The following is an 18,872-nucleotide window of genomic DNA, read 5'->3' as shown; positions in this document are numbered from 1 at the left end:
TTTCCTAGCCTTAATTAGGCCTAATTGCCCTCACGGAGGTTTAATTACCTCCTTTCCCCTCACATGAAAAAAGGCGGGAAAACCGCCGCTGACCATAGAGCTCGGAGGACCCGCGGGGTAGAGCGCCCCCCGCGCATGCGCACAGACAGCGGGAGGACTCCAGCGCTGCCTATGGAACCATAGAGTGGCGCGGGGCAGAGCGGCTCCGTGAGGCAGCCCTGAGGCGGCTTCCGGTGCGGCTCTGAGGGGATTTCCGGCGCGGCCGCCATGGCGGAGATCCCGTTCACTCGGGTGGTGTCGGTGACCAGCGCGGACCCGGTGGGTCCCGGGGAGGTTCGGGAGGAGCCGGGATGGGCTCTCCGGTACCGGGGTCGGTTCTGAGGGTTCGGTGCGTCCGCAGCGGCACCCGGCGGAGAATCTGCTGCGGCCCGAGGATGGCGGGAAGTGGAGGGGAGCGGCGGCGGGGGAGAAACAGCTGAGCGTGGTGCTGGAGGTGGGACTGGGGTAAACTGGGGGGGACTGGGAGGGGACTGGGAGAGGAGTGGGATAAACTGGGAGGGGACTGGGATGGACTGGGAGGGGATTGAGGGGGACTGGGATGGACTGGGACAAACTGGGAGGGGACTGGGAGGGGATTGGGGTAAACTGGGAGGGGGTTAGGAAGGACTGGGATGGACTGGGAAGGGATTGAGAGGGACTGGGATGGACTGGGAAAGACTGGGATAAATTGGGAGGGATTGGTATGGGACTGGGATAAATTGGAAGAACATTTGGGGGGATTGGGAGGGACTGGGATAGACTGGGAGTAACTGGGATACACTTGGAGAGGATTGGAATGGACTGGGAGAGACTGGGATGGACTGGGAGGGTATCGAGAGGGACTGGGATAAATTGGGAGGGGATTGAGATGGACTGGGATAAACTGGGATGGACTGGGAGGGGGTTTGGGGGCACTGGGAGGGGACTGGGATGGACTGGGACAAACTGGGAGGGGACTGGGGGGTTACTGGGATGGACTGGGAGGGGACTGGGACAAACTGGGATGAACTGGTCTGTACTGGGAGGCTCCCCCTGAGTGGGGCTGAAATGGTCTGTACTGGGTTATACTGGTCTGTACTGGTATATACTGGTCCGTACTGGTTTATACTGGTCTGTACTGGTTTATACCGGTCTATACTGGTCCATACTGGTTTATACTGGTCCATACTGGTGGCTCCCCCAGCTGGGCGACCCCCGCCCCATTCACTCTCTGCACGTCGGCAACGACGGCGCCGCCTTCGTGGAGGTGCTGCTGGGCTCCTCGGCCGGGGGCGACTTCCAGGTGAGCCGGGGGCACCTGGGCACACCTGGAGGCACCTGGGGCACCCAGACACACACCTGGGGGCTCCTGGGGCACCCAAACACACACCTGGGGGCACCTGGGGCACCCAGACACACACCTGGGGCACCCAAAGACACACCTGGGGGCACCTGGGCACCCAAACACACACCTGGGGGCACCTGGGGCACCCAAACACACACCTGGGGCACCCAAACACACACCTGGGGCACCCAAAAACACACACCTGGGGCACCCAAAGACACACCTGGGGGCACCTGGGGCACCCAAACACACACCTGGGGCACCCAAACACACACCTGGGGCACCCAAACACACACCTGGGGGCGCCTGGGGCACCCAAAAACACACCTGGGGGCACCTGGGGCACCCAAACACACACCTGGGGCACCCAAACACACACCTGGGGGCACCTGGGGCACCCAAAAACACACACCTGGGGCACCCAAAGACACACCTGGGGGCACCTGGGGCACCCAAACACACACCTGGGGCACCCAAACACACACCTGGGGGCGCCTGGGGCACCCAAAGACACACCTGGGCACAGCTGGGGGCACATGGGCACACCTGGGGTACCCAAAGACACACCTGGGCACAGCTGGGGGCACCTGGGGCACCCAAAAACACACTTGGGGGCACCTGGGGCACCCAAACACACACCTGGGGCACCCAAAAACACACCTGGGGGCACCTGGGGCACCCAAACACACACCTGGGGCACCCAAAAACACACCTGGGGGCACCTGGGGCACCCAAACACACACCTGGGCACCCAAGACACACCTGGGGCACCTGGGCACTCAAACACACACCTGGGGGCACCTGGGCACACCTGGAGGCACCTGGGGCACCCAAACACACACCTGGGGGCACCCAAACACACACCTGGGGGCACCTGGGCACACCTGGAGGCACCTGGGGCACCCAAACACACACCTGGGGGCACCTGGGGCACCCAAAAACACACCTGAGCACAGCTGGGGGCACATGGGCACACCCAAAAACACACCTGGGGCACCCAAACACACACCTGGGGGCACCTGGGGCACCCAGAAACACACCTGAGCACAGCTGGGGGCACCTGGGCATCCAAAGACACACCTGGGGCACCCAAAACCACACCTGGGGCACCCAAAAACACACCTGGGCACACCTAAACCTTACCTGGGCACACCTGAGCTCACCTGGGCATACCTAAACCTTACCTTGGGGGCACCTGGGCACACCTGGAGGCACCTGGGCACACCTGAGCTCACCTGGGCATACCTAAACCTTACCTTGGGGGCACCTGGGCACACCTGGAGGCACCTGGGCACACCTAAACCTTACCTGGGCACACCTGAGCTCACCTGGGCATACCTAAACCTTACCTTGGGGGCACCTGGGCACACCTGGAGGCACCTGGGCACACCTAAACCTTACCTGGGCACACCTGAGCTCACCTGGGCATACCTAAACCTTACCTTGGGGGGCACCTGGGCACACCTGGGGCACACCTGAACTCACCTAAACCTTACCTGGGCCACACCTGGGTACACCTGGGCACACCTGAACTTACCTGGGCATACCTAAACCTTACCTTGGGGGGCACCTGGGCACACCTGGAGGCACCTGGGCACACCTGGGGCACACCTGAACTTACCCAAACCGTACCTGGGCCATACCTGGGTACACCTGTGACACACCTGGACTTACCCAACCCTTACCTGTGCCCACCTGTGCCCCGCAGGTGCTGCTGCCCAGCGCGGCGCTGATGTCGCCCAGCGAGAGCCGGGCGGGGGCGGGGCCGGGCCGGGTGCGGCTCTTCGGGCCCGAGGCGCTGGTCAAGCGTCCGGCCACGCCCGCGGCCAGGTGGGACCGGCTGCAGGTGGTGCTGAGCCAGCCCTACTGCCAGGTGAGCGCACCTGGGGGCACCTGGGGGGGTCAGGACTCACCTGAGGGGGGTCAGGACACATCTGGAGCTCACCTGGAGGGGTCAGGGGGCACCTGAGAGGAGCCAGAGCTCACCTGAGGGGGTGAGGACTCACCTGAGGGGGGTCAGGACACACCTGAGGGGGGTCAGGACACATCTGGAGCTCACCTGAGGGGGTCAGGACTCACCTGAGGGGGTCAGGACTCACCTGAGGAGGGTCAGGACACACCTGGAGCTCACCTGGTGGGGTCAGGACTCACCTGAGGGGGGTCAGGACTCACCTGAGGGGATTAGGACTCACCTGAGGGGGGTCAGGACTCACCTGAGGGGGGTCAGGATACATCTGGAGCTCACCTGGAGGGGTCAGGACTCACCTGAGGGGCTCAGGACACATCTGGAGCTCACCTGGAGGGGTCAGGGTGCACCTGAGGGGATCAGGACTCACCTGAGAGGGTCAGGACTCACCTGAGGGGGGTCAGGACACATCTGGAGCTCACCTGGAGGGGTCAGGGGGCACCTGAGGGGGTCAGGACTCACCTGAGGGGGGTCAGAACACATCTAGAGCTCACCTGGAGGGGTCGGGGGCACCTGAGAGGGGGAGGAGCTCACCTGAGGGGAAGGGGGCACCTGGCAGGGCACCTGGAGCTCACCTGGCAGGGCACCTGGAGCTCACCTGGTGGGGTCAGGACTCACCTGAGGGGATCAGGGGGCACCTGAGGGGGGCCAGAGCTCACCTGAGACGGGGAGGAGCTCACCTGAGGGGGTCAGGACTCACCTGAGGGGGTCAAGACTCACCTGAGGGGGTCAGGACTCACCTGAGGGGGGTCAGGACTCACCTGAGGGGATCAGGACTCACCTGAGGGGATCAGGACTCACCTGAGGGGGGTCAGGACACACCTGGAGCTCACCTGAGGGGGTCAGGACTCACCTGAGGGGGTCAGGACTCACCTGAGGGGGGTCAGGACTCACCTGAGGGGGGTCAGAACACATCTGGAGCTCACCTGGAGGGGTCGGGGGCACCTGAGAGGGGGAGGAGCTCACCTGAGGGGAAGGGGGCACCTGGCGGGGCACCTGGAGCTCACCTGAGGGGTTTAGGACTCACCTGAGGGGATCAGGACTCACCTGAGGGGGGTCAGGGGGCACCTGAGAGGGGCCATAGCTCACCTGAGGGGGTCAGGACTCACCTGAGGGGGTCAGGACTCACCTGAAGGGATCAGGACTCACCTGAGGGGGCTCAGAACACATCTGGAGCTCACCTGGGGGGGTTCAGGGCTCACCTGAGGGGCAGGGAGGGCACCTGGGCAGGGTCAGGGCTCACCTGGGCAGGGTCAGGGCTCACCTGGGCAGGGCTCACCTGGTCAGGACTCACCTGGTCAGGACTCACCTGTTGGCCCCGCCCCCAGAGCCGCCCCTACGGCCTCTCCTTCATCCGCGTGTTCGCCGCCCCTGAGGAGGGAGAGGAGCCGCCCCCGGCCCCGGTGAGTGACCCTGAGTGACCAGTGAGTGACCCTGAGTGACCACTGAGTGACCCTGAGTGACCCTGAGTGACCAGTGACTTCTGAGTGACCACTGAGTGACCACTGAGTGACCCTGAGTGACCCTGAGTGACCACTGAGTGACCAGGGACCTCTGAGTGACCACTGAGTGACCACTGAGTGACCAGTGACCAGTGAGTGACCCTGAGTGATTCCTGAGTGACCAGTGACCGCTGAGTGACCCTGAGTGACCACTGAGTGACTCTGAGTGACCCTGAATGATTCCTGAGTGACCGCTGAGTGACCACTGAGTGACCACTGAGTGACTACTGACCAGTGAGTGACCCTGAGTGACCACTGACCGCTGAGTGACCCTGAGTGACCCTGAGTGACCACTGAGTGACCGCTGAGTGATTCCTGAGTGACCACTGAGTGACCAGTGAGTGACCCTGAGTGACCAATGAGTGACCAATGAGTGACCCTGAGTGACCAGTGAGTGACCCTGAGTGACCAGTGAGTGACCAGTGAGTGACCCTGAGTGACCAGTGAGCCTGAGTGACCACTGACCACTGAGTGACCAGTGAGTGACCACTGAGTGACCACTGAGTGACCAGTGACCACTGAGTGACCCTGAGTGACCGCTGAGTGACCACTGAGTGACCAGTGAGTGACCCTGAGTGACCACTGAGTGACCAATGAGTGACCACTGAGTGACCAGTGACCAGTGAGTGACCGCTGAGTGACCACTGACCTCTGAGTGACCCTGAGTGATTCCTGAGTGACCAGTGACCTGTGAGTGACCACTGAGTGACCCTGAGTGATTCCTGAGTGACCACTGAGTGACCAGTGACCACTGAGTGACCACTTAGTGACCAGTGAGCCTGAGTGTCTGCTGAGTGACCAGTGAGTGACCAGTGAGCCTGAGTGCCTGCTGAGTGACCACTGAGTGACCACTGAGTGACCAGCGAGCATGAGTGATCATTGAGTGACCACTGAGTGACCAGTGAGCCTGAGTGACCATTGAGTGACCCCACTGAGTGACCAGTGACCACTGAGTGACCCTGAGTGATTCCTGAGTGACCAGTGACCTGTGAGTGACCTCTGACCGCTGAGTGACCAATGAGTGACCACTGAGTGACCACTGAGTGACCAGTGACCTGTGAGTGACCAGTGAGTGACCAGTGACCACTGAGTGACCCTGAGTGATTCCTGAGTGACCAGTGAGCATGAGTGACCATTGAGTGACCACTGAGTGACCACTGAGTGACCACTGAGCCTGAGTGATCCTGAGTGATTCCTGAGTGACCAGCGAGCCCGATTGATCATTGAGTGACCACTGAGTGACCACTGAGTGACCACTGAGTGACCAGTGAGCCTGAGTGCCTGCTGAGTGACCACTGAGTGACCTCTGACCGCTGAGTGACCAGTGAGTGACCATTGAGTGGCCACTGAGCCTGAGTGACCACTGAATGACCCCCGAGTGACCCCGAGTGACTGCTGACCCCGAGTGACCCCTGAGTGACCTTGAGTGACTGCTGAGTGACCACTGACCCTGAGTGACCCCGAGTGACCCTGAGTGACCCCGAGTGACCCCGAGTGACCGCCGTGCCCCTCCCCCAGCGCCGCCGCCTGGGTCCGTTCACGCTGCGCCAGGAGGGGGAGGGGAGCCCCCGCCGCCCCCCCGGGGCGCTGTTCTACCGCCGCCCCTCCCCCACCCCAGGTAAGCCCCTCCCCCACCCCAGGTAAGCCCCTCCCCCACACAGCCCCTCCCCCACCCCTCACGGTCTCCCCTCCCCCCTCAGCCCCCGCCCAGGCCCCCCCCGGGCCCACCTACGCCACGGCCGCGCTGCAGGGGAGCGGTGACGTCACACAGGTGAGGCGCACCTGGGGCACCTCGGAAACACACCTGGGCACACCTGGGGGACCTCAGAAACACACCTGGGCACCCCAAAATACACCTGGGCACACCTGGGAACTCCGAAATATACCTGGGCACACCTGGGGGACCTCAGAAACACCCCTGGGCACACCTGGGAACCCCAAAATACACCTGGGCGCACCTGGGGGACCTTGGAAACACACCTGGGGAACCCCGAAATACACCTGGGCACACCTGGGGAACCCCAAAATACACCTGGGCGCACCTGGGAACCCCAAAATACACCTGGGAACCCCAAAATACACCTGGGCGCACCTGGGGCACCTCGGAAACACACCTGGGCACACCTGGGAACCCCGAAATACCCCTGGGCACACCTGGGAACCCCAAAACTCCCCCAAACCAGACCTGGTATCCCCAAATCTCACCTGAGGACTCCCAAACCTGCCCAAAACACACTTGGGGACCCCCAAACCTCACCTGGGGACCCCTAACTCACACCTGAGGCCCCCCAGACCTCACCTGGGCCCTCCCAAACCTTACCTGGGGATTCCCAAACCTCACCTGGGGACCCCTAACTCACACCTGAGACCCCCCAAATCACACCTGGGCCCCCCCATACCCTACCTGGGGATTCCCAAACCTCACCTGAGATCCCCCAAACCCCACCTGGACCCCCCAAACCTCACCTGGGACCCCCCAAACCCCACCTGGGCCCCCCCAAACCCCACCTGGGCCCCCCAAACCTCACCTGGGACCCCCCAAACCCCACCTGGGCCCCCCCAAACCCCACCTGGGACCCCCCAAACCCCACCTGGGCTCCCCCAAACCTTACCTGGGGATTCCCAAACCGCACCTGAGAACCCCCAAACCTCACCTGGGCCCCCCCAAATCACACCTGGGCCCCCCAAACCCCACCTGGGGATTCCCAAACCACACCTGGGGATTCCCAAACCACACCTGGGCCCCCCCCAAACCTTACCTGGGGATTCCCAAACCTCACCTGGGACCCCCAAATCACACCTGGGCCCCCCCCAAACCTTACCTGGGGATTCCCAAACCTCACCTGAGACCCCCCAAATCCCACCTGGGGATTCCCAAACCACACCTGGGCCCCCTCAAACCTCACCTGGGCCCCCCCAACCACACCTGGGCCCCCCCAAACCTCACCTGGGCCCCCCCAAACCTCACCTGGGCCGCCCCAAACCTTACCTGAGACCCCCCAAACCTCACCTGGGCCCCCCCAAACCTCACCTGGGCCTCCCCAAACCTCACCTGGGACCCCCCAAACCCCACCTGGGCCCCCCCAAACCACACCTGGACCCCCCCAAACCCCACCTGGGCCCCCCCAAACCTTACCTGAACCCCCCCTAACCCCCCCCCCTTTTTTTCTCCCCACAGCCCCCCAAGCGCCGCCCCCCCTCCCCCACCCCCCCCTCCCCCACCAACGGCGCCGCCCCCAAAAAACCCAAAAAAACCCCCCCGAAAAACAGCAAACCCCGCCCCTCCCCCCCAAAACACACAGGGGGACCCTCCCCCAAAAATTCGGGACCCCAAAAAAATTCGGGACCCCCCGAAAAAGGCCCGGGGGGGGGTGCAGTTCTGGGGGGGGTGGTGCTGGCGCTGAGCGGCTTCCAGAACCCTCTGCGCGCTCACCTGCGGGCGGCGGCCGCGGCGCTGGGGGCGGAGTACCGGCCCGACTGGACACCTGAGTGCACCCACCTGGTGTAGGTGACCCTCCCCGCCCCCTGAGGCCACGCCCCCTCAGTGGGGTGACCACGCCCATTTTTTATTAATTTTTATTCTTTTTTTTTGTGTTACCTGGGCAGGTGCGCGTTCGCCAGGACACCGAAGGCGGCACGGGCGCGGCAGCAGGGCGGGGTCGTGGTGGCACCTGGATGGATCTGGGCGTGCCAGAGGGAGGGCAGGAGGCTGAGCTGCGGGCCGTGAGTGCACCTGGCACACCTGGGCACACCTGGGATACACCTGAGAGGGATAGAAACACACCTGGGCACACCTGGGAGCACCTGGGGGGGGATAGGATCACACCTGGGCACACCTGAGATACACCTGGGCACACCTGGGATACACCTGAGAGGGATAGAAACACACCTGGGCACACCTGGGATACACCTGAGAGGGATAGAAACACACCTGAGATACACCTGGGCACACCTGGGTGGCACCTGGATGGATCTGGGCGTGCCAGAGGGAGGGCAGGAGGCTGAGCTGCGGGCTGTGAGTGCACCTGGCACACCTGGGCACACCTGTGATACACCTGGGAGGGATAGAAACACACCTGGGCACACCTGGGATACAGCTGAGAGGGATAGAAACACACCTGGGAGCACCTGGAGGGGGATAGGAACACACCTGGTGACAACTGGGATAGATAGAAACATACCTGGCTGAAACCTGGGCACACCTGGGGGCTCCTGGGCACACCTGGGGGGGGATAGGATCACACCTGGGCACACCTGAGATACACCTGGGCACACCTGGGGGGAATAGAAACACACCTGGGCACACCTAGGGGTACTTGGGATACACCTATGAGGGATAGAAACACACCTGGGCACACCTGAGATACACCTGGGCACACCTGGGGGGAATAGAAACACACCTGGGCACACCTGGGAGCACACCTGAGGGCACACCTGGGTACCTGAGGGCACATGTGGGTACCTGGGCACACCTGGGGGGGATAGAAAAACACCTGGGCACACCTGAGGATTTACCTGGGCACATTTACGGGCACCTGTGTGGATAACGCACACCTGGGGACACGCCCTGATAGGCCACACCCCTCCCCAGGTACCTGTTGGACGGCCCCGCCTCCTCCAGCAGCGAGGGGGAGGGGCCTGAGGACGCCCCGCCCCCCTCCCGCCCATCCCCCAAGGGGAAGAAAGGGGCGGGGCCAACTCACCTGAGCGCACCTGGGACCCCTCCCCCCGCGGTGCCGGCCACGCCCCCCGAGTCAGCGGACAGCGACGGCCAATCAGAAGAGTGAGTTCGGATTTGGGGCACACGGGGGGCGGGGCCTCACCTGAAGCGTTCGGGGTCACACCTGAGGGGGCGTGGCCTCACCTGAGGGGGGCGTGGCCTCACCTGTCCCCTCCCCCAGCTCGGACCCCTACGGCGGCTCCACGGAGGAGAACAGCGAGGATGAAGAGGGGGAGGGCGAGGAGCCCATCCCCCCCCTGCCCGGTGCGTGCCCCTCCCCCACCCTCCCCGCCCTGCCCCTCCCCCTCCCCAAACTCTGACCACGCCCCTTTGTTGGTGCCGCCCCTCCCCCACAGACTTTTTTGAGGACAAAAAGTTCTTTTTGCACGGCGACTTCCCCGAGGGGGAGGGGCGGCAGCTGCGGCGCTTCGTGGTGGCGTTCGGAGGGTGAGACTGGGAGCACTGGTTTGTACTGGGAGGGACTGGGAAGGGGTTAAAGGGGGTTTGGGGTTACTGGTTTGTACTGGGAGGGACTGGGAAAGGGTTAAAGGGGGTTTGGGGTCACTGGTTTATACTGGGAGGGACTGGGAAAGGGTTAAGGGGGGATTTGGTGTTACTGGTTTATACTGGGAATGGGTTAAAGGGGGTTTGGGGTTACTGGTTTGTACTGGGAGGGACTGGGAAAGTGTTAAAGGGGGGTTTGGGTTACTGGTTTGTACTGGGAGGGACTGGGAAGGGGTTAAAGGGGGTCTGGGGTTACTGGTTTGTACTGGGAGGGACTGGGAAGGGGTTAAAGGGGGTCTGGGGTTACTGGTTTGTACTGGGAGGGACTGGGAAGGGGTTAAAGGGGGTCTGGGGTTACTGGTTTGTACTGGGAGGGACTGGGAAAGGGTTAAAAGGGGGTTTGGGGTTACTGGTTTGTACTGGGAGGGACTGGGAAAGGGTCAAAGGGGGTTTGGGGTTACTGGTTTGTACTGGGAGGGAACTGGGAAAGGACTGGGAGGTCCTGGGAGCTCCAACTGGTCCATACTGGTTTTTACTGGTCCATACTGGTTTTTACTGGTCCGTGCTGGTATATACTGGTCCGTACTGGTTTATACTGGTTTTTACTGGCCCACACTGGTCCATACTGGTTTTTACTGGTCCGTACTGGTTTTTACTGGCCCACACTGGTCCATACTGGTTTTTACTGGTCCATACTGGTTTTTACTGGTCCGTACTGGTCCCGCAGCTCCCTGGCCGCCTCATTGGACGCTTCGGTGACGCACGTGGTGACATCACAGGACCGCGACCCCGCCCTCCAGGAGGTGTGGCCTTTCCCGTGGGGGGTGTGGCTTCCCAAGCCCCGCCCCCTGTGGTTTATTCACCCCAAGCTCCTCCCCCTGACAGGCGCTGAAGCTCCGCCCCTCGCTGCTCGTGGTGCGTCCCCATTGGCTGCGGCTCTGCGGGGAGCGGCAGCGCCCCCTGCCAGCCCAGCCCTTCCTGGTGACGTCAGCGATGACGTAATCGGCGTTCCGTGATGTCATCAGTGTGGGTACCCCCCCTTTCCCTTAGCCACGCCCCCTTTTCCATTTCAAATAAAGAGAATTTGGCTAGAAATTGATTAATTGGTTAATTAATTAATGACGGTTAAGGGAGTGGGCGGGACTTCCTTAAAGGAGCATTGGCTTTTTAATTTATTCATGTAAAAATGGATTTTTGTTAAAGTATTAAAAATAAAACTAAGGATAAGGATATGAAAAGGTAAAGCATTATAAAATAACTTTTATTAAATGTTGTAAAACTTTATAATTATAAGTATTATAAAATAATAAAACCAATAATAAATGTTATAAATTAAAGAACTCTGTTATAATGAATATTAAAAAGTATATTAAGAATAATATAAACTATATAAATAATATAAAGGATATACTGCTTGGATAAATATATTAAATATATTAAATAAATACATTTGAATAAATATTTATTTAATAAATACATATTTAATAAATAAATAACAATAATCGTAAATATAAATAATACTTTTATTTGGATTAATATAAATTAATATTTTTCTATTCAAAACAACAATAAACACAAAAATCCCTTTTAAGCGTTGCCCTTTTAAGTCGGTCCCCCCCCTTTAATCTCACCGTTGCCCTTTTAAGCCGCCCCCCCCAGCGTTGCCCTTTTAAGACGGCCCCGCCCCTTCAAGCCCCGCCCCTATTGCTCTTAAAGGGGCCACGCCCGGGGCGGGCCCCACCGCCGCCATGGCGCTGCTCCGCCGCCTCCGCTCCGCCGCTGTCGCTTCTGTCGCCTCTGTCGCGACAGGACGAGGCCTCGCGACAGCGGCGGGGGGCGGGCGGCAGCTGCTGCTGCGGCAGGTGGGGGAGGGGAGGGGGCGGAGGGCCCGGGGGGGGAGGGGGAGGGGTTGGAAGGGGGGTGGGGGAGGGGCAGGAGGAAGTAAGGGGCGGTGGGGAATTTTAAACCGATTTTTGCGGTTTTTGAGGAGATTTTTTGCGGTTTTTGAGGAGATTTTGGGAGGGGTTTGCAGAGATTTTGGAGGTTTTTGAGTAAATTTGGGGGTTTTTGAGATTTAGGAGGTTTTGAGTAAATTTTGGGGGTTTTGAGGAGATTTTGGGATTTTTAAGGCGATTTTGGGGTTTTTGAGGAGATTTTGGATGAGAATTTTGGGGGTTTTTTAAAGAGATTTTTTGGGATTTATGTGGAATTTTTGGTTTGGTTAATTTCCTCTTTTTAAGGAAATTATTCTCTTTTTGAGGAATTTTTTTTTTTGAGGAGATTTTTGGGGTTTTTCACTAGATTTTTGAGGGTTTCATTGTGAAATTTTGAGTGGGCTTTTTTTTAGGAAATGGGGTTGTTTTTAAGAGAGTTTTGGTGATTTTTTAAAGGCGGTTTTGGGGTATTTCCTGGGCTATTTTTGCAGATGTTTTGAGGATATTTTGGGGTCATTTTTTGGGTATTTTTGCTGATGTTTCCAGGATATTTTGAGGCATTTCTTGATGCTATTTCAGGACATTTTTTGGGGTATTTTCTGGACGTTTTCAGGGTGTTTTCAGGACACTTCGAGCCGTTTTTTCAGGCCATTTCGGGCTATTTTCGGGTGTTTTCTCCCCCCCAGCTGTTCGAGGCCTCCTCCTGCACCTACACCTACCTGCTGGCGGACGCGGCCACCGGCGACGCCGTCATCATCGACCCCGTGCTGGAGATGGTGCCGCGGGACCTGCAGCTGCTGCGGGAGCTCGGCCTCACGCTGCGCTACGCCGGTGCGCCCGAGCCCCGCCCACGGGGACACGCCCCTTTAAACCCCGCCCATCCACCTGCAAAGCCACGCCCACAGTGCGGTATCACTTTAAGCCGCACCCACTGGAGTTACTGGGAGAGGACTGGGAGTTACTGGGAGGGAACTGGGACCAACTGGGAGTTACTGGGAGATACCGGGAGAGGAACTGGGAGTTACTGGGACCTACTGGGAGCTACTGGGACAGGACTGGGACCTACTGGCAGTTACTGGGAAGAACTGGGAGTTCCTGGGATGGACTAGGACCAACTGGGAGTTACTGGGAGGGAAGTGGGAGCTACTGGGAGGTACTGGGAGGGAACTGGGAGCTACCAGGAGGGGAACTGGGAGGAACTGGGACCTACTGGGAGCTACTGGGAGCTACTGGGATGGACTGGGACCAACTGGGAGATACTGGGAGGGAATTGGGAGCTACCGGCAGGGGAACTGGGACCTACTGGGAGTTACTGGGAGGGAACTGGGAGAGGACTGGGAGCTACTGGGATGGACTGGGACCTACTGGGAGTTACTGGGACGGACTGGGACCAACTGGGAGTTACTGGGAGGGAACTGGGAGAGGACTGGGAGTTCCTGGGATGGACTGGGACCAACTGGGAGTTACTGGGACTTACTGGGTGGGCACTGGGAGTTGCCGATGACGTCACCCCGATGACCTCACTTCGCCCCTGATGACGTCACTCCCCCCGCCAGCCAATACGCACTGCCACGCGGATCACGTGACCGGCTCGGGCGCCCTGCGCCGCGCCCTCGGGTGCCGCAGCGCCATCGGCCGCGACAGCGGCGCCCGCGCCGACCTGCGCCTGGCCGAGGGCGACGAGCTGCGCTTCGGGGCCTTCGTGAGCGCCCCTCCCCCCCCGCCCCTCCCCCACCCTCCCCTGCCCATCCCCCACCCAGCCCTGCCCATCCCCCACCCAGCCCTGCCCATCCCCCGCCCTGTTAAAGGGGCACCAGTTGTGCTTTGGGGTCTTCGGGACTGCCCCTCCCCCACCCTGCCCATCCCCCACCTTGGTCTGACCCTTCCCCACCCATCCCCCACCCTTATAACTGTGGGGGAGGGGCTGGTTTGGGTGGGGGAGGGGATCTATAATGGGGGAGGGGCTCCTGGGATGGGGGAGGGGCACATTTGGGTCCCTTCAGTTGGAAACCACCTGGTGGGGGAGGGGCCTGGGGGGGATTTTGGGGTTTTTGGGTTCCCTGACCCCTTTTTTGGGGTCCTTAACCCATTTTTAAGGGCTTTTGGGGCGTTTTGGGGGTTTTTGGGGCCCTTGACCCGTATTGGGGGGATTTTGGGCTCCCTGACCTATTTTTGAGGTGGTTTTTGGGGGTTTTTGAGGTCCCTGACCCCATTTTTGAGGTCCCTGACCCCATTTTTGGGTTCCCTGACCCCATTTTCGGGTCCCTGACCCCATTTTTGGGCTTCCTGACCCCATTTCTGGGGTCCCTGACCCCATTTTTGGGCTCCCTGACCCCATTTTTGGGTTCCCTGACCCCATTTCGGGGTCCCTGACCCCATTTTTGGGGTTCCCTGACCCCATTTTGAGGTCCCTGACCCCATTTTTGAGGTCCCTTACCCCATTTCGGGGGTCCCTGACCCCATTTCGGGGTCCCTGACCCCATTTTTGGGTCCCTAACCCCATTTTCGGGCTCCCTGACCCCATTTTTGGGTTCCCTAACCCCATTTCGGGGGTCCCTGACCCCGTTTTTGGGGTCCCTGACCCCATTTCAGGGTCCCTGACCCCATTTCTGGGTTCCCTGACTCCATTTTCGGGGTTCCCTGACCCCATTTCGGGATTCCTAACCCCCATTTTTGGGTTCCCTAACCCCATTTTCAGGTTCCCTGACCCCATTTTCGGGTTCCCTGACCCCGTTTTTGGGGTTCCTGACCCCATTTTTGGGCTCCCTAACCCCGTTTCAGGGTTCCCTGACCCCATTTCGGGGTCCCTAACCCCATTTTTGGGGTTCCCTGACCCCAATTTCGGACTCCCTGATCCCATTTTTGGATTGCTGGCCCATTTTGGGGAATTTTTGGCCTCCCTGACCCATTTCTATGGGGGGTTGGGGGTTTTTGAGGTCCCTGACCCCATTTTTGGGTTCTCTGACCCCATTTTCAGGTCCCTGACCCCATTTTTGAGCTCCCTGACCCCATTTTTGGGCTCCCTGACCCCAATTTCAGGATCCCTAACCCCCATTTCTGGGTTCCCTGACCCATTTTCGGACTCCCTGACCCCATTTTTGGTGTCCCTGACCCATTTCTGGGGGTTTTGGGGTAGTTTTTGGTGGTTTTTGGGCCCCCTGACCTATTTTTGAGGTGGTTTTGGGGGGTTTTTGAGGTCCCTGACCCCATTTTTTGAGTCCCTAACCCCATTTTTGGACTCCCAAACCCCATTTTTGGGTTCCCTGACCCCATTTTTGGGGTCCCTGACCCCATTTCAGGGTCCCTGACCCCATTTTCGGGGTCCCTGACCCCATTTTTGGGGTCCCTGACCCTATTCTCAGGGGTTTTGGGGTGGTTTTTGGGCCCCCTGACCTATTTTTGAGGTGGTTTTTGGGGGTTTTTGAGGTCCCTGACCCCGTTTCGGGGGTCCCTGACCCCATTTCTGGGTTCCCTGACCCCATTTCGGGGGTCCCTGACCCCAGTTTTGAGGTCCCTGACCCCGTTTTTGGGGTCTCTGACCCATTTCTGGGGGTTTTGGGGTAGTTTTTGGGCCCCCTGACCTATTTTTGAGGTGGTTTTTGGGGGTTTTTAAGGTCCCTGACCCCATTTTTGGGTTCCCTGACCCCATTTTCGGGGTCCCTGACCCCATTTTCGGGTTCCCTGACCCCATTTTTGGGGTCCCTGACCCCTTTTTTGGGGTCCCTGACCCCATTTTTGGGGTCCCTGACCCCATTTTTGGGTCTCTGACCCATTTCTGGGGAGGGTTGGGGGTTTTTGAGGTCCCTGATCCCATTTTTTGAGTCCCTGACCCCATTTTTGGGGTCCCTGACCCCATTTCCGGGGGTTTTGGGGTAGTTTTTGGTGATTTTTGGGCCCCCTGACCTATTTTTGAGGTGGTTTTTGGGGGTTTTTGGGCTCCCTGACCCCATTATTTGGGTTCCCTGACCCCATTTTGGGCTCCCTGACCCCATTTTTGGGCTCCCAAACCCCATTTTTGGGCTCCCTGACCCCGTTTTTGGGCTCCCTGACCCGTTTCGGTGCCAGGCGCTGCGCGTGGTGCCCACCCCCGGGCACACCCCCGGCTGCGTCACCTTCGTGCTGGACGACGCCTCCATGGCCTTCACCGGGGACGCGCTGCTGGTGCGGGGCTGCGGCCGGACCGACTTCCAGCAGGGTAACTGGGAGCACTGGGAGCACTGGGAGAGGGCTCAGGGGCAGCCTGGGGACACTGGTTTGTACTGGGAGGGGCTGGGAAAGGGTTAAAGGAGGATTTGGGGTTACTGGTTTGTACTGGGAGGGGATGGGGAAGGGTTAAAGGGGGTTTGGGGTTACTGGTTTGTACTGGGAGGGGCTGGGAGGGACTGGGAATGGGTTAAGGGGGGGTTTGGGCTTACTGGTTTGTACTGGGAGGGACTGGGAGGGGATCTGGGGGGACTGGGAAAGGGTTAAAAGGGGGTTTGGGGTTACTGGTTTGTACTGGGAGGGACTGGGAAGGACTGGGAATGGGTTAAGGGGGGATTTGGGGTTACTGGTTTGTACTGGGAGGGGATTGGGAGGGACTGGGCACAAACTGGGATGGACTGGGATATACTGGGAGCGAACTGGAGGGGACTGTGAGTTACTGGGATGAACTGGGAGTGACCTGGGAGGGAACTGGGATGGACTGGGCTGAACTGGGATGAACTGGGAGGGCACTGGGATGGACTGGGAGGGCACTGGGATATACTGGGATGAACTGGGACAAACTGGGAGGGCACTGGGAGTGAACTGGGCTGAACTGGGATGTACTGGGACAAACTGGGAGGGCACTGGTCTGAACTGGGAGGGCACTGGGCTTTGTTTCTACCCGTTGCCATGACGACAACACCCGGTTACCACGGCAACCACGGTACCCTGGTCGCCATGACCATGGCGACCAGGGTACCGTGGTTGCCGTGGTAACCGGGGCGCTGTCGCCGTGGCAACGGGGTCGCTAAGGTGACGGTTGCCATGGTAACCGCAGGATGTGCCCGCACCCTTCACCGATCGGTGCACGAGAGAATCTTCAGCCTCCCCGAGAGCTGCCGGATCTACCCCGGGCACGACTACCGGGGTGGGGGAGGGGCTGGGGGGTGGGGGAGGGGCTGGGGGGAGGGGTTACCGGGGTGGGGGAGGGGCTGGGGGGTGGGGGAGGGGCTAACGGGGTGGGGGAGGGGCTATCAGGGTGGGATAGGGGGTGGGGGAGGGGTGGGGGGAGGGGTTACCGGGGTGGGGGAGGGGCTACACGGCTGGGATAGGGGGTGGGGGAGGGGCTACCGGGGTGGGACATGGGGTGGGGGAGGGGCTACTGGGGTGGGGGAGGGGTTACATGGGTGGGGGAGGGGCTGCTGGGGTGGGGGAGGGGATGGGGGTGGGGTTAAAGGGGGGAGGGGTAATGAGAGGGAGGGGATCAAGGCAGGGGTCACTCAGGGTCATTCAGAGGTCACTCAGGGTCACTCAGGGTCACTCAGAGGTCACTCAGGGGTCACTGGTCACTCAGGGTTCACTCAGGGTCATTCAGAGGTCAGGGGTCACTCAGAGGTCACTCGGGTCAGTGGTCACTTAGCAGTCACTGTGGTAACTCAGTGGTCACTCAGGGGTCACTGGTCACTTAGAGGTCACTCAGAGGTCAATAAGGGTCACTCAGAGGTCACTGGTCACTCGGGGGCAGTGGTCACTGAGGGGTCAGGGGTCACTCAGGGTCACTCAGGGGTCACTCATTGGTCACTCAGGGTCACTCAGGGGTCACTCAGGGTCACTCAGGGTCACTCATTGATCACTCATTGGTCACTCACTGGTCACTCATTGGTCACTCAGGGTCACTCACTGGTCACTCAGGGGTCACTCAGGGTCACTCAGGGTCACTCAGGGTCACTCAGGGCTGCGGCCCCTCCCCCCAGGCCACACCATGTCCACGGTGGGGGAGGAGCGGCGCCACAACCCCCGACTGACCCTCGGGGCCGACGAGTTCGTGGCGCTGATGGAGCGGCTGCAGCTGCCCCGCCCCCACCTCATGGGTGCGCCCCTCCCCCAAAAACCCCCCTGGGACCCCAAAATCCCCCCTGGGACCCCCAAATCCCCCCCTGGGACCCCCAAATCCCCCCTGAGCCCCAAATCCCCCCCAGGACCCCCAAATCCCCCCCGGGACCCCAAAATCCCACCCTGGGACCCCCAAAAATCCCTGAGCCCCAAAACACCCAAAATCCCCAAAAATTCCCCCCCCAAAAGGACCCTCCACCCTGAAACCCCAAAATTTCCCAAAAGTTCCCCCAAAAATCCACCTCAAACCCCCCCCGAACCTCAAATCCCCAAAAATCCCCCCCAAAATTTCCCCAAATCCCCTCAAATCACCCAAAATCCACAAAAATCCCCCCAAATATCCCCAAAATCTCAAACCCTCCTAAAGCCCCCCCAAAATCCCCAAAAATCCCTCCAAAATCCCCCAAACAATTCCTGAGTCCCCAAAATTCCCCCAAATCACCCAAAATCCCCAAAAATCCTTTCAAGATCCCCCAAACAATTCCTGAATCCCCAAAATTCCCCCAAATCACCCAAAAACCCCTCCAAAATCCACCAAACAATTACTAATTCTCAAAAAATCCCCCAAATTAGCCCCAAAATTCCCCAAATTCCCCTTTTCCCCTCAGACGTCGCCATTCCGGCCAATCTCCGCTGCGGGATCCAGGACGAGCCTTAAGCCACGCCCATTTCCTGTTTAAACCACGCCCATTTCCTCTTTAAACCACGCCCATTTCCTCAGCGCGTGGCCCCGCCCCTTTTGGGGCGTCTCCACCAATAAAAACGCGTTTCCGGAACGAGGCCGCTGTGGGCGTGGCCTCTGTGT

At 59.8% G+C, this 18,872-nt stretch overlaps 2 protein-coding genes and 1 long non-coding RNA gene across 5 annotated transcripts; 2 read left to right on the top strand and 1 right to left on the bottom strand.

The window, feature by feature from the left end:
* Positions 1-56: 56 nt before the first annotated feature.
* Positions 57-11,154, top strand: XRCC1 (X-ray repair cross complementing 1). 3 transcript variants are annotated; one of them, XR_012052468.1, is made up of 14 exons: positions 57-318; positions 401-493; positions 1,223-1,321; positions 3,072-3,236; positions 4,658-4,732; positions 6,350-6,449; positions 6,532-6,602; positions 8,010-8,335; positions 8,438-8,554; positions 9,423-9,614; positions 9,733-9,815; positions 9,908-10,016; positions 10,783-10,858; positions 10,941-10,955. XR_012052468.1 is itself a non-coding variant. In XM_072920747.1 (14 exons), the coding sequence occupies exons 1-14, from the start codon at positions 268-270 to the stop codon at positions 11,055-11,057; spliced, it is 1,656 nt and encodes a 551-aa protein (XP_072776848.1). In that variant the 5' UTR covers positions 144-267; the 3' UTR covers positions 11,058-11,154. The 3 variants fall into 3 exon arrangements, 2 of the variants coding, with proteins under 2 accessions (XP_072776849.1, XP_072776848.1); XM_072920747.1 differs by having other exon boundaries at positions 144-318; positions 9,908-9,998; positions 10,941-11,154; XM_072920748.1 differs by lacking the exon at positions 9,908-10,016 and having other exon boundaries at positions 10,941-11,154.
* Positions 11,155-11,770: 616 nt separating this feature from the next.
* Positions 11,771-18,843, top strand: ETHE1 (ETHE1 persulfide dioxygenase). Its single transcript, XM_072920755.1, has 7 exons — positions 11,771-11,917; positions 12,676-12,820; positions 13,546-13,691; positions 16,055-16,184; positions 17,013-17,102; positions 17,929-18,045; positions 18,676-18,843. Exons 1-7 carry the CDS (start codon positions 11,804-11,806, stop codon positions 18,723-18,725), a joined length of 792 nt encoding a protein of 263 aa, XP_072776856.1. The 5' UTR covers positions 11,771-11,803; the 3' UTR covers positions 18,726-18,843.
* On the bottom strand, positions 12,668-13,605 carry LOC140681256 (uncharacterized). Its single transcript, XR_012052470.1, has 2 exons — positions 13,467-13,605; positions 12,668-12,874 (listed from the first exon to the last, which is right to left on the bottom strand). It is a non-coding gene; the product is annotated as an uncharacterized lncRNA (long non-coding RNA).
* Positions 18,844-18,872: the final 29 nt, after the last annotated feature.

Source organism: Taeniopygia guttata, chromosome 33, assembly GCF_048771995.1.
Source record: "Taeniopygia guttata chromosome 33, bTaeGut7.mat, whole genome shotgun sequence".
NCBI classification, from domain to species: Eukaryota; Metazoa; Chordata; class Aves; order Passeriformes; family Estrildidae; genus Taeniopygia; species Taeniopygia guttata.
This window is presented reverse-complemented; position numbering and strand designations above follow the sequence as displayed.

Excerpts from the sequence above, each read along its gene's own strand:
- XRCC1 (XM_072920747.1), top strand. The coding sequence starts at position 268 with ATGGCGGAGATCCCGTTCACTCGGGTGGTGTCGGTGACCAGCGCGGAC. Across the intron at positions 9,615-9,732 it reads AGCGACGGCCAATCAGAAGA|CTCGGACCCCTACGGCGGCT; the intron begins GTGAGTTCGGAT and ends CCCCTCCCCCAG. Across the intron at positions 9,816-9,907 it reads GCCCATCCCCCCCCTGCCCG|ACTTTTTTGAGGACAAAAAG; the intron begins GTGCGTGCCCCT and ends CCTCCCCCACAG.
- ETHE1 (XM_072920755.1), top strand. The coding sequence starts at position 11,804 with ATGGCGCTGCTCCGCCGCCTCCGCTCCGCCGCTGTCGCTTCTGTCGCC. Across the intron at positions 16,185-17,012 it reads CCGGACCGACTTCCAGCAGG|GATGTGCCCGCACCCTTCAC; the intron begins GTAACTGGGAGC and ends TGGTAACCGCAG. Across the intron at positions 18,046-18,675 it reads GCCCCGCCCCCACCTCATGG|ACGTCGCCATTCCGGCCAAT; the intron begins GTGCGCCCCTCC and ends TTTTCCCCTCAG.